Source organism: Hippopotamus amphibius, chromosome 2 (assembly GCF_030028045.1).
Source record: "Hippopotamus amphibius kiboko isolate mHipAmp2 chromosome 2, mHipAmp2.hap2, whole genome shotgun sequence".
In the NCBI taxonomy this organism is placed as follows: Eukaryota; Metazoa; Chordata; class Mammalia; order Artiodactyla; family Hippopotamidae; genus Hippopotamus; species Hippopotamus amphibius.
In genome coordinates, this window is record NC_080187.1 from 229650155 (window position 1) to 229678121 (window position 27967).

Consider the following 27967-nt stretch of genomic DNA (forward strand, 5'->3'; position numbering starts at 1 on the left):
CCATATCTTCCACTTTTAATCAAGCAGCTCAGAGGTTTCCAGGAAGCACAAAGGATAAAGATGAGGTGGGCGCGGAGAGAGGTGAGTGGAAGTGACGTGTACGTGTGTGCGTGTGCGTGTGCGTTCTTCGGGGCCCTCATGGCTGTGGTGCGGGAGCACACCTGCTCTCTCCCACAGGCTTCTCGGCCCCCACTGCCTCACGCACCCCGAGGAGGGGTCAGCACTCAGTCCCATGCTCTGCAACTGGTGAGCTGTTTGTCCGTCTACCTAGGAGCGTGCAGGCCGCTGGCGTGCAGGGCCTCGGCCTTAGACATCCTTGTCTTTCCAGCACTTGGCCCGCTGAGCTCCTGACAGCGCCCGAGAGGCAGAGAATGCTTGAGCTGCAGAGGAGAAGCGGAGGTGGAACCAGGGGAGAGGAAACAAGGAGCCAAGTTTTCTCCAGAGTCAAGACTACAAGGCAGCTTCGGTGGAGCCCGGAAGATGCCTGCTGTGACGTGCGAGAATGGAGAAGCAGGCCCAGAGCCAGCCCAGCAGAAGCAGTTCGGAGCTCCAGACACGTGCTTGACTTCTGCCTTTGCCACTTCACAGCTTTGAGATTGCAGGCGACCTCACGTCCCTAAGCTCACGAGTCACAGCGAGGGAAGAACAGAGCTTACCCCCTGATTCTTGTTGAGTTTTAATTAAGAGAACTTCTGGAGAGTGTTTAGCACAATGTCGGCAAATAGTAAGCGCTCAATAAATGTCCGCTCCGAGTTACCCTCTTTGGGTGCAGGGCCCGCTCTCTGGTCTCTGGGTAGAGCGGATGACACGCGCGCGTGTAAGGTGTTCCAACACCCAGGGGTCACGCAGAGAAGCTGAGGGGCGTCAAGGGAGGCCCTGGAACCCACGGGTTCTGTCCAGCTTCTCGACCCGTGTTCAGGGAAGGGATAAAGCAGATGTTGTTTTTAAAGCCTGGAAATGAGTACCAGCAGGTGCAGGCATGGAGGGGACGGGCACAGTGAGCTCGCGTGATGGGACTCAGGGATGTGCGTGGTCCCCGGCATCGCATGAAACCCCATCGGGACGATTTCAGGTAACGAAGCCACTGGGAAATCCCGACACCTCCAAAAATCTACCCATCCGTCTGTTTGGTTTTTCTTTTTTTTTTCCAAGTTACACTATTCTTAGTTGAACTTTTAACACCCATCTGTCTGAAAGACTAACTCACATCATCTCCAGCTGTGAAACAATTCACCTGGAAAAACCTCAACCTAGGCAGTTATATTAGTGCATATTTTTATGTGGTTCCAAGAGCCATGTTTTCCATAGCAAGCCTCAGTGGCTGTGCTAACACACACACACACACACACACACACACACACACACACACACGCAGAATTCTGCTTCCAGTAACTAAAGCCAACAGGCAGGAGAAATAAGGGCCTTTTATATTTTGGTCAACGTGCTCCTCCCCGGGTCTAGTTTCGTTCCTGGCTTTGACCTGACGCCTTGCTTAGAAACCACCAAGATATTATTTAATGGCCTTACGGCCACTCAAGTTTGAGGAACGCCTGAGGGTCCCTACAGTCCAACAGGAAAGGGCTTAAGCCCTAGGTTACTTACTGGTAAAGATTTTTCACAGACTGTTCAGTGCTAGTCAAGCTGAAATGCGGTCCCTCTCTTTTCGGGGCATCGATCTCTCCTCGGCAGAAGCCCACCCGGGCCGGAAGCTCGAGCTGGACGTTGTAAGACTCTTTGGGGCGGGTTCCAAAGAACCGAAGACCATCGTCAGGATAAAGAAAGAGGGCGTAGGTATCCGACTCATCAGATGCCAAAACTGCCTGGAAAGTGTTCAGCTGTGAAAAAGCAACAGAAAATATTCTTAATAAAACAAGCAAACAAACAGAAAAACAAAACCCAAAATGCAAGTAAAGCATTAAAAAAATGCAAAGGGCTGTCCCCCGTCTCAGGATTTCCCTAAATTGTTTTTATACATAATATCCTTTTAAATTTCCTCTCCAAGTTATAAACGTAAGTACATTATATTATTATTATAATCATCTTTTATCAATTTAGATGAATAGTTGAAATATGCATAGGTTATAAAAAACACAGGTTAAAAAAAGTAAAACTATTTTTTAAGGTTTCAACCTTCTTTCATCCAAACTTCTTCCGGGGCCGAGAGCAAGTAGCAAAATTACCTTGTCCGTCCCCACGGCCCCGGCCCTCGTGCATGCCTGGGCGCTCACCTGGACCACTCATTCACCTGTTTCCTGAATGTCCATTATGAGCAGGGGCACCGGCCAATCAGGAGGCCTCCTCCCTCTTCTCACAGCGCCCCCCCCCCCCCATTCTCGTCCACCTGCTTTCGACACCAGCACCAGCGTTACCCTACCCTCATCTCTCCGATGAGGAAACAAAGACACAGGGGCTAAGAGACCTGCCCAAGGTCAGGCTGCTAGTACGCGGCGTCAGGCTGGCCAGCTCCAGAGTGCCCGCCCTGCACCCCCAGGCCGTCCCGCCGCTCCTTGGCGTGCCATCCCAGGTGAGTCACAAGCTGCAAACCCTCCTCCCGGGCTCAGAGCCTCTGCCTCTGCCCCAGACGACTTCGTGAGGCCCGCCTGCCCCGTGTACGTCCATGCTTCTGCACACCTGCTCACGTTTTCCTGTGCCTGAAGCCACTCCTGACCTTCCGACGCGGCCCCACTGAGGGGCTTTGTGATTCCCTGCAGGTCTACTGCTGACCTCCCGCAGCATCTTAGTGAGTGTTTCTAGTTAGCACTCACCTCATCTTGCCTGGTTCGCTGTTTACATGTTCATAAACTTGATTCACTAGTTCATTTGTACATTAATTCAGACAGCCAGGTGCCGGCGAAGCACTGGACAGCATGCTTGCTGCAAAGAAGCAAAGGATGGGCGCCTCTGCCCGGGACTGTCTCGGAGCTTAGGACAGGGAAGCAGCCGTGGCTGGGGTTCTGGGAGGGCTGCTGGAGAAGGTGCAGAGGCCAGAGAGGAGGGCACGGGTCCAAGACCTCAGGGCTGGGGTGGGGAGGCGTCGCAGAGGCTGCCTGTGAACGTGGATAAACACTGCAGGAGCCAAAGCAGACCAGGAAGAGAGGCCAGGAGCCCGTGCTGGCCACAGACTCAACACTCAGGTCCTTACAGAATCACTCCTTCAGGTTCAGCTCCCTCTCGTACTTTCAGCATGACACTTTTTTGCCTTTACGTACATACAGCAATCTCCCCCACCCAAGTGATCAGTGAATGGTGCTTGAGTATCTTTAAAAAGATGTGAAGGCCCCTGAGAACACCTCCCTCACTAAACCCCACTCCGTTTACAATTTAGCAGAGAGCGGGGGAGGTATTTATAAACAACGCTGCTTCCTAAACAATGTGGCTTCTACAAACGTTAGTTACTGATAAGTAGCACTGTCCCCATTTTGCAAGACAGACAAAACGAGGCAGAGAGAAGAGCATCACATGCACTAAATAAAACAGCAACCACGAAGCACGGGCCTGCAGTTTGTTCTGTCCAGGGTCCTTCCCCATATGGTGGTCCAGCTCTTTCCTAGCGTTAATTCTTCTTTTCTACATTTAATTTCAAAGTACAGTTTTGAGGGTTTGCTTACAAGACAAAGAAATTCAGGTGTTAAAATCCTTTTCCAGAAAACAGCCAAAATACTACCCAACCTTTCTTTTAGATCCCAACATAGAAAAGGTCACCCTGCTTGGCTTGGGTTTTTGCTTTTCTTTCCCTTTCTTTCTTTCTTTCTTTCTTTCTTCCTTTCTTTCTTCCTTCCTTCCCTTTCCCTTCCTTTCCCGTTCCTTCTTTCCTTCCTTCCTTCCCTCTTTCCTTCTTTCTTTCTTAGGTTCAGAAACTTAATGACAGAGGGCCCGCGTACATTTGCTGCTGTTGTCATTATTTGTTTCATCAGGAAAGCTTGACTTTTCCAAAAAAACAAAAGGCAAGGGATGTTTTCCAGAACTTCTCAAAGCTCGGAAGCCATAACTTCTGCCAAATGCAAACAAAGGCCATCCTGTATTACGTCTATAAAGAGTATATGTTATTCAATACATCATCGATTCATGGCGACCCAATACCTTCAGAGTTTTACTTCAGTCGGAATAAAGTTCGACTAAAGAAAGGTACGCAAGGAAGGAGACAGGCTCTGTTTTAAAAAGCAAAGCTTTCAAAGCTCCTGGCACTGATCCCCCACAATAAGTGTCAGATAGGAGGACACCAGGTTCTAAGTCTGGAGAAGGTCTGTAAGATAAGGCGGTCCCGTAGATTGTGAAGGGATGGGAGGGGACGGGAGGGGAGGGAAGAAGTAAACAAAGCTGCGAAGGGGAGAGCCTGGCTTTTTACTGTGGGGTCTGGGTATTTAGCAGTTTATCTTATTCATTCTTTCAGCCAGTCAGCAAAATCGTTTCAATGAAAATTTATTCAATGTCTTTTCCATACCATCCTTGAGACAAGCCCTTATTACAGGTAGCAAGCATTTATTGAACCTACTTGTCTCCACTGAAATAGGCAAACAGAAGAATTTTAAATAGAATTTAGGATCCCAGAGTACCGGCCAAAAAAGTCTGGCTGTGTAAAAACCACCCACACACCAGAGGATCACTGTTAAAGTTCTCTCTCGGTTCCACGAAATTCTGCTCGCGATGTCCCGGGGGCTCCTCCCCCCAGAGCACTCCTTGACTGGCTTCCAGACCAGAAAGGTCTTCACATTCCTGGAGAAAAGTCTCCGCAAGAACCCCACGTGTTCCGTCCCTGAAAGGAAAGCCTCAGATGGGCTGCCAAACCCCACAAAAGGGTCGCCAGTTCCCACCTCCCTCAGGGTCCCAGGGAAGCGAGAGGGGCCGCCACGGGAAGAGGAGCCGGACCAGTGCTGCGGAGCGTCAAGATCCACCATGCTGTTATCAGAGAGAGAAGAGCCAGAGCCCTTGGCAGAAACCAGGCAGCGCCGGGCTCTCCCTTCCAGGTGTAGGACATCGCCAATTAGGGTTAACTTGACGCTTGGCAGAGCCAGGCTGACGGATACACAGCGTGCTCCTCAATGAGGTCCTAGTTTTTGCAATTTAATTAATTAATTTCAGCCACCTGGCCAAAAATCACAAGCGTGCCATCTGTGTCCCAAAGGGGCTTGCCTAGAGTGGCTTACAAAAATTACAAGAATTAAGAGGTAGGGTGACTCCTACACCCGTCACAAAGCTCTCTTCCCTGTCTTCTTTAGGGCCACGTGCTCTCTAGAGTCACAGCACCACTGACTTCTGGCCTCCAGTGTTGGGTGGGAACAGGAATTTCCATTCCTTAGTATACTTCTGCATCTCCCATCACCTAGATGTCGCTGTCATATGCATGATTTTCCCTCATTCATTTTTTTCTGCCCGAAATCCTACAGAGCCTGCCAAAAATTCAAAGTAAATGCTCAGTTCTGTCACATCCTTAGTATTACAACCTTCCTGACACCTGGTCTTTAGCAAAACTTCAGCACGTCTTCAACCAATTTCCATATATGTCTCTGTTCTCTCTGTCTGCACAGCTCTCTCTCAGACACAGGCTAGATCGCAGACCTCCCCTCTTCCGGACCTCAGCTTCAGAACTCAAAAGGCTGCAACGACGTCCTGCTCTGCCCTCGCGTTTTCTCCCTGGACCCAGCCCCTCTGTCAGTGACTCTCATCGTCTGACACGAGTCAGCCTGCCTCCCTCCCCAAGGTGAGGTCTCCACGGGGACGCCTCCTGCTCATCTCCTGTTACCGCCCCACACCTGCTTCCATCCACGTCTCAAGCCTCAGCTCTCCCGGCCTTCTCCCAGGACACACCCTAGGCCAAAGCAATCTGTCCTGCTGCCCCATTCTCAACACCCAGAATCATCCCAGCGTAAATACAGGCTGACAAAACATTCCCCATACCACACAGATCTATGCAAGCCGGTTCCCCATCCCCCTTCATCCCTCAAACAATAAGAAAACAACACTCTTACCCACTCACCCCCCCTCCAAAAAAAACACAGCTAAAGTAATCAATCATATTGGCACTATGTCTCCTGCCAATAAGTTCTCTGAAGGTCAATACCGTGACTTTGCTCTGTGAAGTACTTATGACAGTTCAAGGAGTCTCAGATTGAGTGAGCTGATAAACACTATTTGGTCATGTGTTTTGAGATGCAGTAACACCTTGACATTCCTGCAGTATCAGGTACCACATCCTGTCACACCCACCATGCATATCCATGGTGAGAAAGGGCAACACCTGAAATAGTTTTAAGTGGTAAAGATGCCATTCTTCTGATATCTTCAAATTTCCAGTAACTCTGCAACATGAGGTTAGTATGCCAAGGTTTAAGAGGGCCATGTAGAACTCACACAGTCCTTCAAGCAAAGTAGATTACTGTTTGCCAGAATCTCTCTCCAAAGAACTATTAAAATAAGAACTCATGTCACAGGGCCCTTTAAAGTGTTCAGAAGAATCTTCAATGTGGTTAATTAAAGAAACATCCTCTCTCCAAACAGAATCTTTATCTCCTTTCTAAATGAAACAAATTCTGAAGCCAACTCAGCACGTGGTAATGTCTGAAGATATTAGAAAAGTAAGAGATGGATTCTACACATCTTCCCACACTCCACCCCCACCATAGAAAGGCCCAGACAGAAGCTGCAATTCAGAAAATCTTGTATTTAAAGAGTCCTTAAGTAAAGGACTTATGTCACAGCATCCTCACAAGACTGAGAAATAAAAGAACCAGAATCTAGTCCCATCAGCCCAACACAGGGGAACACAGATTGGCTGAGCATCTGCACCTGCTAAGTCTAAGCGACCACACCAGCTACTTTTTTTTTTTTTTTTCACACCAGCTACTTTAAAATGTCACCTTAGTGAATTCTTACGACAGTCCTGTAAGATAAGCACTGCTACCTCATTTTATAGGTTAGGAAACTAAGACTGAGGCTGGATCATTGCTTCTGAAGTCACTTCTTTCGAACTGTTTTTATTCTCATTATCGTCACATCAGAAGCATCCTTCCCATACAGATGAAACGGAGAAAAATAAAGTCACCTTGTCTGTATTATAATTTTCAGTTTCAAATAAGCCCTGAGAAAACTGGACTCCTAAAGCTCTCGTGTGACTTCATCATCCCAGAGCTGCTATGCAGCTGCTCGTCTCTCCGATTCATCTCACTCCGCTCAAAGTTGTCTTTCTTTTCTCTGTTGAAAAAGTGAGATAGGTGCAGCTGCATTCCCTTCAGAACACTGGCATACTAACGTGGAAGTGATAAGTCATCAATAGTGTCCTTGGCAAATTTCACTCCAAGTTCATTCTTCCTTTGAGTGAAATATGGTTCCAAGGCCTCTTCTGGTACTAAGATCACATCAAGACAATAAAACAAGCCTCATTTATTGGAAGTCTTTGGAAAAGGCACAACTATTGTTGTGTCTACCTACATCACTTGTGCCAAGGAGGTGGGTCCTGCCTGAAAATCCTGGGTAAAAGCAACAATAACAAAAACCTAAGAATCAAGAAATCTGTATTCTAAACCTGCCAGTGCCTCACTGTGTAAAGAATTCTGGACAGTTGCCTTCACTCAGCAGGTAATGGCAAACAATTAGTCTTGCTGTGCTCATCCCGCAGCGCTGCTGTGGGAAGACGGCACGATAAAATGCTGTTATAAGAATTAAGCAAGACAGCCTGAACAAACAACACATGTGATAATTGCCTAAGTAGTCAGTCCTTCCTTTGAACGTTTACCTTCTCCATACAGTCAAAACAAGCTCTCTTTGAAAAACAGCAAAAAAACTTCTATTTAAAATCCTTCAAAAGCTGCCCAGTGCCAAAGCACCGAGTCCAAACTCCTCGCACAGCGCGACCTGCCCTGTGCCCGGCCCTCCCAGCCTCATGTTCCACCACCCCGCCTCCGCAGTAACAAGACACCACGCGGAGCGCCCCGAACTCATCATACAATACACCCACGGCACGTGGGTGGTATGTCACATGCCACCCCTTCTACTGCGAATGTGCTACTCTGCTCCAGATTCAAGGACAATGGCTCGCTGAAACCTTCCTGGATCAGGTCCCCTAACAAGGGAGAGGCAGAGTTGGTCTCCTTAACTCAGACGCTACTTCACTTACCATGCTAAATAATAATCAACATCCCCACTAAACTATGACATCCTTGGGAGTAAAGAATGTGTCCTTTCTTTACACATCCTGACATACAGTAAGTGGGCAAAAAAGTCTGCTGGGTGAATAAATCTCAACTATGTTTAAATATAAGTTCCATATACATACATATATGGATGTCGCATATATGTTTAGAAAAGAAGACTGGAAGAAACCAATAAAATATTAGCAGTGGTGACCTCTGGTTAGTATAATTATACACAACGTTTATTTTCTAAACTTTGTAGTATAGGTATGTTACACTTTAAGTATGATTTTTAAACGTATGGACAAAAATGAATGAATGAATGCAAGATGCCTTATTCATCTTTCTCCAACCCTCCACGTAGACCAGCGCTCTGCGTAAAGAAGGTGCCCAGTATCTGTTTGAACGGAATGTTCTCTGTTGAACTGAATAACTGAAATCTCAAACCTATGCATAAAAATTATTCAATAAACAAAACTAGATGTTGTCTGACCAAAAAAAAAAAACATGAATGGCAAAAATCAATTAAAATGATTTTTTATTTCTAGATCCTCTTTGCTTAGTACAGTCTTTAGGAAATATTCCTCTTACCGGGAGCACAGAACAAGAATGGCCGCTATCCTGCATCACCCAGTGAGAGCCAGCAAGCCATGTGATCTCTCCGAACCTCAGGCAGGATGTGCACCATCTTTCTACAGCTACGAATCACTTTCATGAGTAAAGTAGAGACACACTGAAAGCGTTTCAGCCCCTGGAGCATGACATTTGAGATTCAGGTCTAATTTCACAGGAGGGAGGCAGCTCGGCTTCTGCCAAGCCAGCCTGGCTCCACCTGATGTCCATGTGGAGTACCACACGTGTCGCTGCCAGGCCCAAAGACTGGCAGCTCAGGTTCCTTCACTTTCTCAGGCAGACACTCTACAGTGACGCAAGGGCAGTCTCCTGCAACGTAGGGAGCAAGCGAACTCGTACCTGGAGGGCAATTTGGCAAAAGCTATCAAAGACCTCATAAAAAATGCATCACCTTGGCCCACCAACTCCACCTCCTGGAATGTCAACTCGTGACATGGTACAAAGATGTAGCTTAAAAAAGAAAAAGTGCTTTACAAATGTATAATGATGAAAAACTGGAAATCATCTTGCTGACCACTGGGCACAATGAGAAATCCACTGGATGGAATGTATGCCAACATTAAAAATGCTGTTACGGAAATGTATTTATTGACAGTATAATATATTCACAAGTTACTAATGAGTGAAAAGAAAGTTACAAAACAGTCTGTGCAGTGTGAACCCACCATTAATAGACAGTGACAGGTACAGATACGCACAGGAAAAAGCTCTGGCAGATGCTGACGGGACTGTGTAACAGTGGTTATCTGTGGCAGGAAAATGAGTGGTTTTTTTTTTTAACTGCCTACATTTCCTGATGTTTTTCCTTCAGTGAACATATAATTAGAAATAATTCACAACCAAAGCGTACACCCCCTTCTGCATCTGCACTATGGCACTCACCATCCCCTAAGACATTCTCCTTGCGAGAGGGACCACCTTCAGACCCTCAGAGAAAGCGTGAAGGAAACAGTCTTCTTCACTTCTGAGCCACCTCGGCCCTGGTGCCAGCAAACCACGCATCAGGTTTAGAGGGAAAGCAGACTCCGGAGAAGCTGCAAGCCAGTCCCTGGCTTCCAGCCCAGAATTCAAGCGCACCCCTCAGTCGGCAGAGACACAAGCGGCCCTGGTGGCTTACCTCTCCAGAGGGCGGGGCCCCGCGCGTGGCCTCCTCGTAGGCGCCCACCTGCGCCCAGGTGGCCAGGAAGGCGTGCGTGGGGGCGAAGCGCGCGCCGGAGCCCGGGAAGCCTGCGCGCACGTAGCGGGCGGCCAGGCCCAGCACCTCCGGGGAGGTGTCCTCGCGGTACAGGACCCGGCCCCTGCCGTGGCTCGTGTCGAGGTCGGCCAGGAAGGGGGCGATGGCCGGGAAGTCCGTGGGGAAATCGTCGTCCACGTACTGGGTCTCCCTGGGGAAGTCCTGGGTGGAGATGATGCCGTTGGTGCCCACCTGGGGGACGAGGGGGACAAGAAGGGGAAGGTCGCGTACCGTGCAGGAGGCGCAAAGGACGGCCCCCACAGGGCCGGACGCGAGCGCCCACCCTGGCCCGGCAAAGAGGGCAGGGACCCGCCCCGGGCACGAGGCTCTCGCTTCCCCATCGGCCGGGAGCCCGACTCCGGGTTCCGGGCGCCCCGCGCCGGTTCAGCCGGCGTCCCCCCCGCCAGCCCTGCCCCAGCAGCGCGGTGCCACACACCCAGGAGCCCTGACACCCGTGCACGCGTCTCCGCACTTCCCGCACAAGCCTGGAAAAACGCTCGGGGGCCGAGGAGGGGACGCGCAGCCGTGCACAGCCTCCCGCCGTCCTACCCGGACCCCCGTGGCCGCACCGTCCCGTCCGCCTGGGGCGCCCCTGCGGTGCGGGCAGCCCTCCCTCCCCGCCTCTGCCCTGCAGGCAGGGCACAGCGGCACCGCCGCAGAGCCGGGGCCCACCCGGCCGCGCGGACGCGGCCCTCCCGTCGGGGGGCAGGGGTCCGGGGAGCCGCACGCGCCCCCGAGCCCCCGCCCAGGCGCCGCGAGGAGTCCGCCGGGTCCCGCGCCGGGAGGAAGCCAGACGTACGTAGAGCTCGCGGAAGCGCGCGTCGTAGAAGCGCAGGGGCCGCGCCAGCCGCACGGCCGCGGAGCTCTCGTCGTCGCCTTCCTGCAGCAGCTGGTCCCCCCGCGCCCGCCCGTGGGGCAGCAGCTCGCCCGCGCGCAGCGCCGAGGCCGGCAGCGCCAGCAGCGCCAGCAGCGCCAGCAGCCGCGCTGGCCGCCCGGCCGCCCGCTCCCCCCGGGGCCCCCGCATGCCGTCCCGGCCCGCGCCGCCCCACCGCCCCGCGCGTCCCGGCCCGGCCCGGCCAGCCAGCCAGCGAGCCGCGCCGCGCGGGCCTCCAGCCCCGCTCCCCGCGGGCGCCCCGGCGGGGCGGGCCCGGGCCGCGCCGGCGCGCTGATTGGCTGCGGGCCCGCGCCCGGGCCCAATCGCCGGCTCCGAGAAAGCTCGGCGGCGGCCCCACATCTGGTTCTCGTTAGGCGTCCTGCGGTCCCGGGCGCGGCGGGGCCGGCGCGGCGAGAGCCCGGCCGGGGGGGCGGTGGGCCCCGCGCGCTCCCCCCACCCCCGCCCTCCCGCCGGGGTGCCGGCCCCTCCCGCCCTGCGGTCCCCGGCGGGGGGCGGGGGTCACGGTGCGCGCCCCGCGCTGCAGCCCCGAGCCCTTGAGGTCAGGCCCCCGGGCCGGGAAGCGAAGCGCACGGCCGCGGCCCCAGCCCCCGCGCCGCTGCGCCCCCCCCGGAGACGCCGCGGAGAAGCGCGCCTTCGTGTGAAGCCGGGGGGCGGGCCCCCGAGTTGCGTCCCCCGCCCGAAGGCCGCCCCCCGGGAGCGCCGGACCGCCCGGGGCACGGGGCCACCGGGCCGACACGCCTGCCGTCGGGGTCAGGAGCGCCGCTCACCTCCCCCGGGGAAACCGCGCCGGGGAGGCCGGGCAGCGCGACCGGGGGTGACGGGCTCCGCCTGGGGCGCGGGATGAGGCGTCCGGCCTGCACCCCGAGCGGAACTGGGCCCGGCGCCACGGGGGAGGGGCGCCGCCCTGGACGGCGGCGGCCACGGAGGTGGCGGCCACGGAGGGGGTGACCCGAGCTCTCCTCGGGACTGGGGACCACACGACCTCCAAACCAGCGGCGAGGGTGTGGGGGGACCCCACCTACCATAGACACCCCCGCTGCCAAGCTCCAGGAGCCACACGAGATTTTATTACCAATCTTATTGGCAAGAGCTTGAAATTTCCCAGAGACTCTGTTTTCCCTCTCTCGGGGCCCCCGGGGGCGGTCCTTGGAAGCAAAGGTGTTTAAGAAGAAGGGAAAAGCAAACCCTTGGGAATGTCTTAAGAGACGCTCAAAAACCAGATTTCTTTTCGTGGGTGTTTACTCCAGTTCTGCAAATCCTTACCGGCCCAGAGGGCCAAGCCCTGAAAACTTGGAAAAGATGAGACTGTGAGACTCACAGAATCAACACAAAATGGAAAACTGGCCCAAAGCAGTCTGCTTCCTCACACCGTGGAGATACGTATATTTGGTGTTACAAAACTGTATTTGTGTTTGCATGTGTGCCCTCCTTTCTTTTGGAGACAGATATTTTCATTGTATGGAGGAAGAAGTAGAAGCTCAAAGACATTAGGCGACCTGACTTGCCCAAGTTCCGCTAAAGTTACCCCTGGATATGAAATCCTCCACTGGCTTTCTATAGCTTTTGCAAATCTCTCAGCTGAGAATCATGAGTTAACATTTATTTAGTGGTGATCAGCGTACGTTAGTGGGTCAGGCGGGCCCTAAGGAGGCCCCCAATGTCCCCCACTTCCTGATGTTCACCCCCTTGTATAATCTCTTCCCCTGGAGTGTCGCTGGCCTAGTGACTTCCAAACCAAAGAACAGGACAAGAGGGATGAGAAATCATTTCAGTGATGAGGCTGAATTTCTTGCCAGCAGACTCCCTCTCCCTGGCTTTGATGGAGCAAGCCACTATGCTGGAAGGCCAGCGTGGCAAGGAACGGAGGGCAGCCTCGGGTCAACACCCAGCAAGGCACTGCCAACACCCATGCAAGTCAGCTTGGAAGTGGGTCCCTCCCCAGACATGTCTTGAGACAGCACACTAGCTCGGGCTGACACTCTGACCGCAGCCTTGTGAGAGACCCTGGAGCAGAGGACCCCCCCTAAGCAGGGCTCAGTGTCCGGACCCACAGATACGGTGAGAATTTAATACAGCCATGTTGTTTTAAGCTGTTATGGTTTGGGATAATTTGTTATGCTGCAATAGATACGTGATAGAGCTACACACTGCTAAAGAAATCAAGACTTGGGACTTCCCTGGTGGTGCAGTGGTTAAGAATCCGCCTGCCAATGTAGGGGACAGAGTTTCAATCCCTAGTCCAGGAAGATCCCACGTGTTGTGGAGCAACTAAGCCCGTGCGCCACAACTACTGAGCCTGCGCTCTAGAGCCTGCGAGCCACAACTACTGAGCCTGCGTACCACAATTACTGAAGCCCGCTCGTTGAGAGCCCATGCTCTGCAACAAGAGAAGCCACTGCAATGAGAAGCCCGTGCCCTACAAGGAAGAGTAGCCCCCGCTCTCCACAACTAGGGAAAGCCCATGTGCAGCAACAAAGACCCAATGCAGCCAAAAATAAAATATAAATAAATAAATAAACAATAAGAAATCAGGACTTGATTTCTGGGTTAAAAAGAAAAACACAGTTACTGCTACATGGCTAGTAAGTACAAGAGCTGTGATCTGAACCCAGTTCTGATTTCTAAACGTCTGCTCTTGAGTACTAAATCACATTGCCACAAGGCCCTCTGCAAGGCAGCTCAAGCCCACCTCTCTGGCTGCAGCTCTGGCCACTGCTATGCTTTCAGCTGAGACCCTAGTTCTCAAACACAACCTCCTATGATATGATTTGGTACATATTTGCCCTGCCGATCGTGTTTTTCCCAATCAACCTCATCTAGTCAAAACTTACTCATTGGAGATTTGAATCAAACCCCTTCTCTTCAGGAAGCTTTCCTGGAAACCCGTTTAACACAGAAGCCCCTTCTCTGTTTCGTGTGCCCAGTGCTTTGCCATTTCACGTCTCCCGTCATCCCTGGCCTCCGCATGTCCCCCTCCCCCCCACCAGCACACTTGGAAGGCAGGGACTTGGTCTCGTTCAGGGCCTGCTGCAACACCTGCCTAGCTCATTGGAAGATGCTTAAAGAAATGTTTGTTGAATGAAGCCAAGCAAGGCAACCTAGGGCTAGGATCCATGTCTACGGCTCAAACAAAACATTTTTGCCCCTGTACCACCTTTCCTGCTAATCTGACCTGAGTTTTGTAATCCTCTTTACCAGGCTGCCTAGCGACTCACCAACCACTGCTCTCCAGTTTTTGTCCTTCTTTCATTCATTCGTCCATTCAACAACTCTTTCCTGGGAGTTTACCATGACAAACACAACTCTGCAAGAAATAACGGAGTGTAAGATGTGACCCTTGACCTTATGGATCTCATGATCCGTTGAAAAAACAAAGCATAAATATGAAAAACAAAAAACGGAGCAATGCTGCAATATAGCACACATTTAACAGCAAAATGGGCAAAAAATGCCCTTGAACCGAGAGGTTGTCACTAGGTTTGATGTTATCAGAATAGGAAGAAGTAGATCCAGCAGGGAAGAGGCTGAAACGAGCAGTCCTGACTCCTGTCTGCATTAAAGTGGCCGAATTCTTTTTGAAATATGAGGCTTTGGACAGCTGTGCTTGAGCAGCCATTCCTTTGAGCTCTTATTCTAATATTGTTTTTAAAAGACTCTATGGCACCCAAAGAGTGGTTTCTCCTTTAAAATGTTACTTTGGGTCTTGGAGAAAAGAAAAAAAAATCTGTCATAGATATTTCACTGGTCAAAGTAAATACTGAAGAAATATTTCTCTTGTGTCCCCAGCTCCAGAATAGAATTTCCATGACCTGCCAGACTAGCTAAAAGAGGCAGAGGCCCCTTTCAGGCTGGAAGCTATAGAGGAATTCTCTAGACAGTTTTAGTCTCCTTGGATTGGATCTTCAGAGCAATCGCTTGAGAGGTAAGATTCTCGAGTGCAGGAGTTTTTATCCCGAGCCTGGGATGGTACCAGCTGCCTTGCTAACAGACCTCGGCAAGAGTCTCCAAAGTTTTATACACACACACACACACACACACACACAATGGTTATCGTTCTGTTATAAATACCACAACTTCAAGAATGATGATACTTCCTGTTATTTTAATCGAGAGAATGAAAACACACTTGCTCCGCAGTATGGCAAATAGATTTTAGTATTCAAGGCCAAGTTCTATGTATAGCACGGACTGGTGTGTGTACATGTTGTACTGGAGATGGCCTTGGCAGAAAATGTTCTGGTTCTTGTTGCACACAGTGATTCTTTGCATAACTTTACTCTCCATTAAATTCCAGGCTGGGTGTTCTAGCACGTGGAGAACATAGAGCTGTGCAGATTAGCACGCCTCCACTTCGTCTAGGACTAAGAAAAACCGTTCACTACTTAGGAACCCCTAGTGCTCGGGATATATTTCAAGGTCATTACAATGTAGATGGGATACCCTGCCTTTGAATGGCCTCCAACTATATCCCAGGCCCTAAGTCTTCACTTGAGTTTTTCACTCATATCCAGCTCTCTGCTGAACATCTTCTTAGGGTGACACCTCAAACCCACATTGAAGAGAATGAGAGCCGCTACTCAGAATTTCAGAGTCTTCAATTTCAGCTAAGGGCAACAATACCCGCGCCCTCTCTACTACCATCGCCCTGTATTGGGTCCTCGTTACCTCCCGCCCGCTAGCTTTTGTGGCAGAAACCATATGTTGGCTACACACCACTCATCCCCCACCTCCTCCCTCGCCCAAATCTGCTACATAAGTAAGAGAGTCACTGCTTCCCCAGCTTCTCTTGCAGCTAGAGGTGGCCAGCTAGCATCGTCCTGACCTAACCACAAAGTGTGGTGGTCCCTGGGGGGGCTTTTTCCCTGGTGATTAAGGGAAGAGTAGCACATTTCCCTATTCTTGCTTCCTTAAACACGGATGTGTTGTTTTGAGCGCGGACAGCCATCTTCTGACCATGAGGTGACAACTGCGAGGACAAAAGCGTGCCAAAGCAAGAAGACAACACGGGTGTGAGTGTCTCAGCCAGCGAGGGACTCCTACCTCCAGACTCGTGTGAGAAAACAAACCCTTGGCTTGAGCCGCTGTTCCACACAGCAGCACCTAATCCTAACAGATACGTTGCCAAATCCTTCCTCTGCATGTGCCTGAAACACAAATCGGACCATCACGTGTTCCTGTCTCAGACCCTCTGGCGGGTCTCCCTCACCTTTAGGGTGAATCTTAAGCTGGAATCTTAAACTCCCTCCTGGCTTGGCCTCATCTATCACCTACCCCTTCCTTCGCACACCTTTAGCAACACCCAGCTGCTTCCAGTTCCCCGTCCACACGAGTCGCTTGCCTCCGGTGTTCCTCTGGTCATGCTCTCCCTGGCCTGGGACACGCTGCCTATCTCCGGATGGTCTCTCCTTCCCTTCAGGATTTGGTGCAGGCATCACATCACCTGGGAAGCCTCCCCAAGTTCTGGCAGAGAACTCCTCTGCGTGGCTGTGACACCTGGGCGCACTTCTGTCTTAGTTCCTCACCGAAAATGCTGAAATAGCCTATTTATGTCTGTCCCTTCATGTGGCTGAAAGGGCCTCGGAGGTGGTTTTCCTGTAATGGCACTCTTCTGTCTTCTTTTTTTCTTACACACTCATGTCTATTTCAGACTGTTTTTACCACGGGCCTCAGCACGGAAAGAGAGACCAGCCTTGACCGTCCCACCTGGCCGCTAGAATGTGAACCCGCTCTCGAGGGCAGGATCTGATCTTCCTCATATTCTGAATCTCACAGGACTAGTACAGTACCTGCTACAACCCTCTGGGCTGTTTAGTAAACGGATGTTGATTTGAAGGGCGGGGGGCAAGTGTTGTAAAGAAATCTTTCTTAACTCCTGTACTTTTCCCTGAATAAGCCACTCCCTGCTTCTTCACATATTATATTCTGGATTGTGGCGGGGAAAACAGAAATGAAAAGGTGTGGCTTTTATGTTGGTAGACAAGAGTCCCGCTGCTGATTATATCTGAAGGTATTCCGGTTGATGGCATTAGCTGCCTATAGAAAGAATAGTGCAGAAAGGCCGGTGCTGCTCCTCTCCTGTGCCCACTACCCCGCGTTCAGGCTGAACCACACAAGGTAGCATTTAATTACTATAACATTAGCATGCAGCTCCTTCACAAAGACTTCTGTCCCTACCAGACTGTGAGTTCCTCAAAGGTCCTGCTTTTCAGTTCCTTTAAGCCTCCCACGGCTGTCTAACACAATGCTGAATAAATAAGGGCTGGTCAGCTTCTAATGAGTTGAGTGGCTGCCCGGGAGTGATCTCAGTGTGCGCTGTCTCCATCGGGTAGAGGCTACGGCCATGTTTCCAGAGGCTGTTGTCCTTGGCTTCATCTGTGCGGCTTTCCTAGACATCCTGTGCTTGTTACCAAATTGAGTCACCTCATTTCTGCCACACGTGACCTAGAAGGTAATGCACGAGTCAGAACAATGCTAATAAAGCCAAAAATAATCACAGCAAGCCTTCACTGAACCTTTATAATGTACCAGGTTCTAGTTAAGGACTGGAGAGGCATGATTTCATTCAACCATTGAACATGTCCATTTTGCAGATAAAGAAACTGAGGTGAGAGGGATTAAGCAACTTGACCAAAAACTTAGCCAGCAATGGTTGAAACCAGAATTCAGACCCAGGCAGTCCAACTCTGTTAGTGTATATCTGTGGCCTCCAGAGCTTTTCTTTTGATTTGCCACACTGAATATTGCTGTGTCAGTTACCAGGCAGAGATCCGAAATGAACCAAAATCCACCCTCCGCAGTAGTTTCCCAGATACACCTGATACTTGAAACACAGCCTACTGGACATATGTTCTCTACGTTCCAGCCCTGTATTAAGTTCTGTCATCAGAAAACAATGCACCAGGGTTATGTTATCTCACTGCTTCCAAAACATACCTTGACTGAGTTAAGATTTAATTATATGCTTTCAACTTTTATGGACGGTCTTTATGAGAGAAGTCAACTTGATAAACGTTTCAGTATCTTTTAATAAAACTACATTTAAAGATACTGTCTATTTTAATGAATTTTCGTATAAGCTTTACAAGAAAAATGCCTCTTAAAATTCAGGACCAGGAATAAGTGTCTCCTGTCCCATATGGGTGTGTCTTGAATCAAATATTGACTAAACTGTACGGCTCCACATAGATCACATGGCGCCAGTCACAAAACCCAAGAGTTAATCCTGAGCTCATTCATTTCCTTTCGGGAAAGCGTTTCAGTTAGATAGCAGTTCTCCAAGTTCATTGTGCTGAAAACTGAATGTGTCACCCTTCACATCAACCCAGTCTTCCTCCTGCCTTCCATTGCTGTTAACTGCGACACCACGTCCCCAGACAGTCAAGCTGGAAACCTCAGCCCCCTCTGTTTGACGTCTCACTTTCCCTTTTCATGTACATCCAATTGCTTGACAAATGCCACAGACCACAAATTCACAGAGATCAAGATTTTGTCTCTTTTGCTCACTGATGTATTCCCTGCCCCGATGTAATCCTTGATACACGGTAAATGTCCAATAAATATTTAGTGAAAGAGTAAAGTTCTGTAGATTTACTTCCTGCCTCCTGTTCTCCAGCCTTTCGCCCCCTTCCAATCCTCCCTGCCGTCACTCAAGTCCAGGCAGTCACCATCTCCCCTTGTGGTTAAATAGCACTCTAATCTACCCAGTCTCAGTCCACAAGCTCCAATCTATCAGAGTTCAGCTGCTGCCAGGCAAGCTCCCTAAAATACCTGAATATGCGCCTTCCTTGTTCAAAGGCTCCCCATGACCCAGCATTCAAGAGGAGCGTTTGACATTATTCTTACATCTGCTTCCAATAATAACTACATGGTATGAGTGAAGAGGAGCGGGAGCAGAGGCCAGACCGCGGCAGCTGGAGAGGAAGATGCTGATTAGAACTCAGCACGGGGTCAGGATGAGGACAGACAGCTTATATACCTTCCAGGTTGTGGGAATGAAAGGAGGCTCTGTAAAGCAGGTTAACATGGTAAAGCGCCACAGAAAGGTGCGTTTTATTTGTCAGTAATACCTGTTCCTGAAGATGAGTCATCAAAAAAAAAAGCAAAGACGTGTCAGAGAAATGGATGTATCAGTTTAGAAAGACTTCTGCCATAGGTTTTCATTCATTTTCTTACTAGGTTATCACAGTCCTTACTGCCAGCAGAGGAGCTTGTGGTTTACAGGGCACGATTTCACATGCATTATCTTATGCAGCTCATCCCAACATCCTCAGAGACAGGCCTTAGCATCTTCGTGGGGAGACGGAGCCTTGGAGAGGTCGGGAGACACGGCCAAGAGCCGCCTAACTGGTAAGTGGCAGCACGTGCCCAGTGGCATTGGCACTATGGAATGTGTTTGTTGCCACGTTCTTTGTTTCTCTGTTATCTTGAACTAAACCCTTAGACTTTGGATGCCAAGTCTGGTACCTTAATCACTCCTTCCCCAGCCCCATCCGTTGCTCTGGGTAGCGCTGGAGTGCTACGACTCACTCCGTACTCCCTGCAGCAGCAGCAGCAGTAGTGCTGGCAACCTACTTCAGATGTTGCATAATCCAGGCAAGCGTGCGTTACTTCATGTAATCCTCATGGCAACTCTTTGAGGAAAAATAATATTATTATCTCTTTTTACATCTGATGAATTGTTTACATTCTGGTGAGGCCCAGGAAAGCAAATTAGCTAACGATGTGCAGCTACCAAGGACTGAGGCTAGAATTCAAACCTGGGCAGGCTACCTCAAAAACTTGAGTATTTAACAACATTATACCATGTGCCCTAGAATTTTAAACGTCTCCAACTTTCTAAATTGTTCTTTAATGGTGTCCTTTGTCTCCCCTTGCCACTTCTTTAATTTTTATTCTGTATGTTGTATGAGCAGTATCCTGATAAACAGGTGAGTTAATAATTCAGGAACAGTCCTGAGCATTATGTATCCTTGAATTCCATCACTGATTTTCTCTCCTTAGGTTTCATATGTTTCTCCCCCTCTTATTTCATAGACTCACAGCCTTTTAGAACCAGAAGGGGCCCAAGAAATCCTGTACTTGAAGACCCTTGCTTTAGTGTGACAAAACTCTGACTCAAAGTCTCAGTCCCTTGTTCACACATCGCAGCAGGAAGAGAATCAGGTTCCCAGGCTGACAATCACAGAGCCAGAGCTCCGGCGCGTTCTGCCCCAGGCCATGCCTGCAATAAACAGAGAGGATGGGGAGAAGCACCCTGTCTCCGATGAGTTCAAAGCGCTGGTGATGGACTCTGCTGAGCTCTGGCTCTGATCTCTTCAAAGACAAGATGTGCGGGAAGGACTTAACAGACCCCGTTCACTTGACTTCAGTGTGGAAGCATTCACTTGATAGTTTGGGTTGAAAAGACCCCCTTTTAGCACTTTATTGAAGCATCTGGCAGCCACAGTAAACAGAATCACAGAATCACATAAGCAGCAAGCTATCCTCCCCTGTTATTTTCTGACTGGAGGGGAAAGGTGTTCTATTCCAAGAAGGGAAATAAAATGACGGGCATTTGGGGGGCGGTGCTTCCTTCAGCTGAGACTCCGGGTTAAGCTGTCCTGTGAAGTGGTAGCATCACTGAGAACATCTGGTGCCTCTTAACCATTACTTAGGGTGCCATTTTAAAGACTTATTTACAAGGAATGATCTGTTTTGGCCCTTCTATTTACAACCCAAAGCCTGACTCACTAATAAGCCATGTGTGTAGGACAGGCCTCATCTCTAGGCTGAGCCGGAAAATAAATGCGACCAAGAAAAATGCAGCCTTCTGGCCTCAGGTCAACAGAATTTCTTGTGTTGCTTTCTCCTTCTCCTCCTCCTCCTTCTTTTCCTTTTTTTTTGATTGCCCTTCCATAATACAGATAAAGGAAAAGTGTGATTGAAAACATTGCTTTTATTTGGCAAACATCGTGCTAACTGCTAAGGAGATTATTCTCATGCCGCCCGTTGTACCAAAGCATTCCTTTGTACATTTTGGAGCCCAGGCAGATATATACAGTTAGGGTCCACAAAACCGTCAGAGGAGAGAGAACCTCGCTTACTGTGGCCCTCAAGGGCCTTCTGTACTCGTGGTATTAATAAAAGGGAGAAGGAGCACAGGAATTTAAGACAACTGGGTGAAACAAGCTTTTGCATCTAACTGGTGGGTGGGGAAAGGCAACCTTCACGCATGAAGGGTGCTAAAGCCTTAACGGATGTACGTACATCCTCCACAATCTGTACTGCCCACTCCTGAACAACGGAGCATTGACCTACACTTCATACAGTTTTCCTTTATATGCAGAGTTTGCAAGCGACGGCTCTGAACTCCCGATCTCTCCTCAGGTAGCAAGAGTGTCCCAGTTCATTTACACTTGGCCACCGCCCTTGTCCATTTAAAAGCAGTCTCTCTTAACTCCACCCAGAAAATTTACAGGATGAATGAAGACTTGTGGAGAGAGAGATATCTTTTTTTATAAAACACTAAGTAGGTCTTTTTTTCAGTAATATTTTTCGGTTTTAAAGGTTATTTTAAAATGTACGTGCGGTATATTTTGCTTTTTTTGGTGTACGGTTCTGTGAGTTTTGACAAATGCTTAGAGTTGTGTGATCACTGCCACAATCAAGAGACAGAAAGTTCCATCACCCTAAAACATTGCCCAGTGCACCCACTTTCCTCACCCTACCCCTCAGCCCTGGACATCATTAATCTGTTCTCCAGATGTCATATAAATGAAATCATAGAGCTATTTGAGCTGGATTTCGCTCACTTAGCATAACGCATTTGAGGTTCATCTATGTTGGTACACGTGCCGGTACTGCATCCTTTTTTACTGCTGAGGGGTCCATTTTGTGGGTGTACCGCAGTTTCTTCATCCGCCCACCAGCTGAAGGACATCGAGCTGCTTCCAGATGTTGCTGAGTATGAGCAAGCCAGCAATAAACATTCATGCACAGGTGTCTGTGTGAAAATCAGTTTTTCTTTCTTTTGTCCTAGAAGTGCAATTTCTGCCAATATGCTAAGTGTATGTTTAACTTTATACCAAACTGTCAAACTGTTTTCCAAAAGGCGTGGTACATTCCCATCAACAACACATAAATGATATGGTTTTTCCACATCCTTTCCAGCATTTGATGTTGCCACTATTTTCGACTTTAGCCATTGTGATAGATGTGCACTGGTAGCTCATTGTGGTTTTAATTAGTATTTCTCTAGTTATTAATGATGTTAGCATCTTTTCACATGCTTATTTGCCATCTGTATATACGGATTTTAAAAACAGCCTTCATCTGATTTCAAACGTGATACATGCTTGTTATAAAAAATTTAAACATTACAGAAATGTTATATCGAATATTCCTAATTTTACCTTCTAGTCATAGCTCCTGTTGACACCTCAGTGTTTATTCCTCCATGTATATGCTAACGTATACTGTCTTTATACAAGTGCAAAAATGGTGGCATTTTATACATACTGTTTGCAAACTTGCTGTGAATCACTTAATAATAATCCTGGATAGGTTTCCACATTGTGGTGTTCAATTGTCTTGTGTTATAATAAAATAGAAATTTTTCTGATTTTAAGTCCAAAAAATCACATTTTGACAATTCCATACCTTTAAACATAATAGCAATTAGTATTTCTGGTATGGTCCAGTAAAATTTTAAAGTTATACACACTTCCTGATGAAGTTATACATTGCACATTTCCCAGCTTTGAACTGAGAACATTGTTGCAGCAATAAAGACTATTTTAGAAAGATGTAACCAAATGAATTATGTGGAAATATAAAACAAGGTCCAGTTAATTTCATGTTTATGTCTTAAGAAACTTGGCATGTGGGTAGCTGCTCTATCATAGGGACTAGCAAGACTACAAAGAAATTTATTACAATGTAATAAATTATGGCTCCCCAGGGTTTTCCATATTAAAGGAAGTGATTTTTATTATTTCACTCAAGGACAATTCCTTTCTGCATCAGTCACTCTTATTTATTATAATATTTTCATGGGGATTAAATTATTATCAGTGTCTTTTTATGAATGATTTCATAGAGGATCGACATGCAGGCAAGGGAATGTAAATGATTTATTTCTTGTGACTTAGACCTCCATGCTTGTTTAAATTTAGGGAAATTAGAGGAAAATGCTGGCAATATGATTATTCTTAAGTGGAAGAAGTTTTTTTGTTTTGACTTTTTGGCTTTTTTTTTTTTTTGTAGCCATAGATAGGCATATTTAATCTTAGAAGGCTATTGAGAAGTAGGAAAGAAAAAGGAAATGTAAGAGACCTTAGTGGGTATTTCCTCTCTCTCTTCTAAAAGTATTTAATCTTTTGGTTTTCTAAGCAAATCTCTTGCAGCTGCTTAGTTCTCTGTTCGTGCCAAGGACCCTTTGTTTATACTAACTGCACCCAAAGAATTCTTCTTACACAAGTTGTACTACTTAAGCTCTTTTGCAAGTCTCAGACTTTATCGCATACATGGGGAAACAGAGCCATACTTTTCTTTCTCAACATTCCTTCTGGTCAAAGGAGAATGTACGGGATTAAATTCCTTAAGCATCAAGTCTTAACCTAAGACTGCTTGTGACTTGCACATATCAATGTATGAGAAAACTCTCACAAGCTAGACACACCTACCATTTCCACGCAAAGTGTGTTTAGGATGACAGCTCTAAGGAGGGACCAGGAACAACAGCTTAGTCCATTTGGATTCAGGTGGTTTTCTAACCTAACATTAAAATCAGCAAGAACCCAAGAGTCTAAGAAACAGAATAAAACAGCTGGATCCAGTTTCTCCTGGAGAAGACTGGTTCTGCATGTTCATCCATGCTCACGACTTTTCAATTCCATGAAAAACACACTTATCTTGGACATATTTTTTAAAGCCTTTAAGATTAAAGAAATTATATATCATCTTTTTATCACCAAACCCCAAATTATACAATAATTGAGCTAATTCTCAACTTTTAACATTTTCCCTAAAAGCTCAAGGTAGTGAATAAAAGGAAATTCCTTCTGTCCAGCTGTTATCTGTTCAACCCCCAAACTTAATATTATGTAAACATTTGGACCATAAACGCCATTCACTTGCATGTTCTCTGTTGGTGCCTGTTCAACTGTTTTAGAAATGAGACAAAGCTAGGAAGGGTCAAGGGACACATCTAAGATCATGTAGCTGATGTGGCTGAAGGAGGACTCAATCCGGACCCTACGATTCCTCCATATGGTTCCTGCAGCACAATTGCTTTTCCCAGATTATCCAGATTATAAAAATGAAAGTATAGCCAATCATTCTGAAGTCTGCTATCACCCAGATACCAGTGAGTGACAGCTTTTTTTTTCTCTTCTTTTTTGCATCATATAGATAAACTTCATTTATGTCCAGCCTTACTTGGCAAACATTACCCTCTCCAGCCTCTCATTTATCTCCCCGTTCCTCCTGCAAAGTTGATCAGGATTCACAGACTCGGGTCTAGCTTGAGTCTAGTCACACCTCACTCACTTGTGAGCTGTGTGACCTTCACCAAATTCCTTGAGCACGCTGAGCATCTGTTTCCTCATTTTGTGAAATAAGGAAAACAACAGCGGTCTCCTCAAAATAGCGGCAGGGAAAATCAGGCAAGAAAAGTCTTTAGGGCAGAGTCTGGACAGGGTAAGTACTCAGTCTCATTGTCACAAGAAGGAAACTTGCAAGAATAAATATAGGGGTATGTGGACGAGAGACTGGGGACCTTGCCACTAACTCGTGGGGGCACAAGTCTGCTCCAGCCTCCAAAATGTGTTTGATGACAAGATAACACACAAGGTAGGCTGTGGTGTGCTGGAGGTGGGTGAGGCCAGCAAGAGTCGACTTTATGTGTTTCTTCCCAACTCTGTGTTCAGTGAGGTCACGTTGGGAGCTTGAGATCAGCCCTGGTTGGGGGTATTTCACTCCAGGAAACTGGCAAACACTATAAAGCAGACCTTCCCCCCACCCCCTCCCAGACAGCCGGCTGTTGGACATTCGCCAGCACACCACTGATAGAGACCAGGCTTTGAAGTCAAGCAAATCTAGGTTTGTAGCCAAACCTAAACTCTGAAGCGTACTAGTTCACCCTGGTATATACCAGACTTGAGCTGAGTCCCTGGTTCCTCACCTTTGAGACTGGGAGAATTGTACTACCTTTGAAGACTGTTGAAAAAATTAAATGAGATAAAGTATGTGAAAGACTTAGAACAGGACCTAAGACCTAGCAAACAGTAACATCAAAAAATAGATGAGAGTGGTTGTTACTATTGTTGTAAGGAGTCTGTCAGCCTAGGTTAGGAAAGAATCTGTTTCATGAAAAAACATTCTATTCAAGTTCTTTTATTGTCTCTGTTTGAGAAAATATTTAAACAAATTTGAACATCTAAACAAAGACAGTTTTAAAGCCAAAAATCTAAGTGCTCTGAGTCTCCTCTGAGCATTTTTCAACAATGTTGGGCCCCAAGCCAGAGCATGTTACAAGACTTTGCACCCACCCCACCCTGCCCCAACAGCCGGCCTCCCCCAGAGGAAAGAATCTGATACAAGGCCAATGAGAGAATCTTCCTCTTTATATTATCTTAAGGCTTTCATCCTTTCTTGTTTAAAAAAAAAAAGAAGCTAAAAATTTGGAATGCAACAAGCTTCAAAATATTCAAATACACAGAGCCCAGAGAAAGGAATATTCAACATATAAAAATCTGTGGTTCGGAGGCCTGTGGATGAAAGGCCCGGGCCCGAGGTCCCCCTTGCCATACTGCAGGACGAGCCCAGACTCGCACAGGGCTGGTGTCCCTGTCCACTTCCGAGCCTTTCCCCCAGCTCCCTCATCATGAATGAGACGCTGGTCACCCTCCTAGTCATGCCCTTGGTGGAGGCCGTGAGCAGTGGCTCAAGGCATCCAACTGAGCAGTTGGGTAACAGGCCATTCATTTTCCACTCTGCTGCCAGGTCATGTAGGGTGGGGCAGGAAAAGGAGGGCAGACATGACTTTAGGATGCTGGTGGAGACCGTGAAGCCACACCCCGTGAGCTGGTGAAGGGAGGATGTGGAAAGGATGGTCCCTTGCAGGTCTGTCAGTGTCCTGGGGAAGTCTCTCACTTCCTCTCTGTCCCCACCATCTGCCTCCTGCTTCTGCTGGAGGGACCACAGGAGCATATAATGCCCCTGATCTCCCCTTTAGCAGGGTAAAATCAAGATTGTCTATGGACAGCTGTTTCTTTATTGTTAGAGAATTTCCCTGGCACAACAGTACCCTGAGCTGAGCCACCACCGCCCCATTACTGTGGAAGATGAAAGATGAACAGAACCTGAGAATCGCACTTTGTTCCACGGACAGGACTCCAAGGGGTGACATCCGTTTTCTACAGTTGCATAACTTGTTAACTGACTGTGTCTAGAGCTCAGATATTTTTTAATGTGTTCCGAGCACAATTTTCCCAGCCTGCAACTTTTCATCTCCAAGACTTTAAACTTCGAGTCTCCTCCTCTGAATTGACTTTTGGAATTCTGCTTTTTCAGGCTAACCTTGAACCAAATTCCCACATGGCAATACCCCTCCCCTTCCTTTTTTTTAAATCTTTATTTTCATTTTTTATTTTTTGGCCAGCCACGCAGATTTTAGAGCCACGTCCTCTTCCTTTTGACTCCCTGCCTTCAATGTGCCCTCTAACCATATCTCCTCTTTACCACTTTATAATATCCCTGTCACTTTCTCTCCTCCTTTCATTCAACAAGTGTCAGTTGAGCATATACAAGGGTGAGTCAAAAGTTATCCTCACTCTGGCTGTAGAATTTCTTTTAATTAATTTTTAGAAAAGACAAATACATTATTTTTTGACATAACCTCCTTGCTTTTCAATACACTCTGTCCATCTGTCAACAAGCTTTCGTAGTCCCTCGTTAAAAAATGTTTTAGACTGAGCTGCGAGCCACGCATGCATCGCTGTCTTCCGTTCTTCATCAGAAGTGAATCTTTGTCCTCACAGGGCTGCTTTCAGGGGACCAAACAGGTGAGAGTCCGATGGAGCAAGATCAGGACTGTAGGGAGGATGCTTTCACACCTCAAAACGAAGTTTTTGCAGACTGTCAAAGAGAGTGTGGGCAGAAGTGTGTGGACATGCATTGTCATGCATGATCACAGCGCCCTGAGATAGCAGTCCTCTGTGTTTAATCCAAAGTTTAGGCTTCAGCACAAACGTTTCAAAACCTAAGTCTGTCATGGATTATTTCATAGGCAGAGCCATGGCTGATTTGCAAATGATTTGCCACATAATCCACTGTCACTCACCTATTTGACAGAATCATGTCACATGTACGCTCAATGTTGTCATCAGCTTTGGACATGGACGGGTGTCTGGCTCTTCCCGATGGCTAACACGTGCGCGACCTTCCTTGACCTTCTCTGTCCACTCATACACACTTCTTAGCCACAAAACACTTTCTCCATACTGCGCACAAAGTCTTGGATAAATAGCGGCACCACGTCCACCCTCAGACCACGCTGCTCTTCTTTTGTACAAATCACACGTGGGGCGTCTGTGTTTGCTCGCACCGCAGTTACAAATGAACAGATGTGACACGTTCACACCTGCACAGCAGTGACTGGGGAGACAGTAGCCTTGAACAGGAAGCGCTGATAAGACCGTGTGGCCAACAGACGTGTTAACATAACCGGAGTGCGGATAATTTCTGACTCACCCTCGTACTCCATAGTCAACACCAAGGAGGTACAAGAGCTAAAAAGATAAAGAGGATACACCCCATCTTCCTGAATCTACATCTCCTTCCTAGAGGAACCCAGACTTTAGCCTATCCTATTTTAAATAAGGAATTTTCTCATCCTCCCAAATTACAGCTTTATTTATTAAATGTGTTGAATATATTTATTAAGTGTCTCCTCTAAACTCTGTGTCCGTTTCCTCTATTATTAATTATGAGCCTGGGCTTCTTAACCCCATGTTTTATACAAGGAGCAGGCAGATTTTAGGTCCAGCTGCTCTACTGGCTTAACCTGACTTCCCCAGAAAGCAGAGCCCGAAGCTGTTT

The 27967-nt window shown here is 48.0% G+C and overlaps 1 protein-coding gene across 1 annotated transcript in view; it reads right to left on the reverse strand.

The window, feature by feature from the left end:
• Positions 1–27632, reverse strand: part of NID2 (nidogen 2) — an 87788-nt gene extending 60156 nt beyond the window's left edge. Inside the window, exons 1-5 of the mRNA XM_057720812.1 lie at positions 27620–27632; positions 11656–11854; positions 10793–11360; positions 9877–10185; positions 1603–1835 (exon numbers count right to left, since the gene is read on the reverse strand). Of these exons, the coding sequence (XP_057576795.1) occupies positions 1603–1835; positions 9877–10185; positions 10793–11360; positions 11656–11854; positions 27620–27632 (1322 nt within the window). The remainder of the gene's footprint in view (positions 1–1602; positions 1836–9876; positions 10186–10792; positions 11361–11655; positions 11855–27619) is intronic.
• Between the last annotated feature and the right edge of the window lie 335 nt (positions 27633–27967).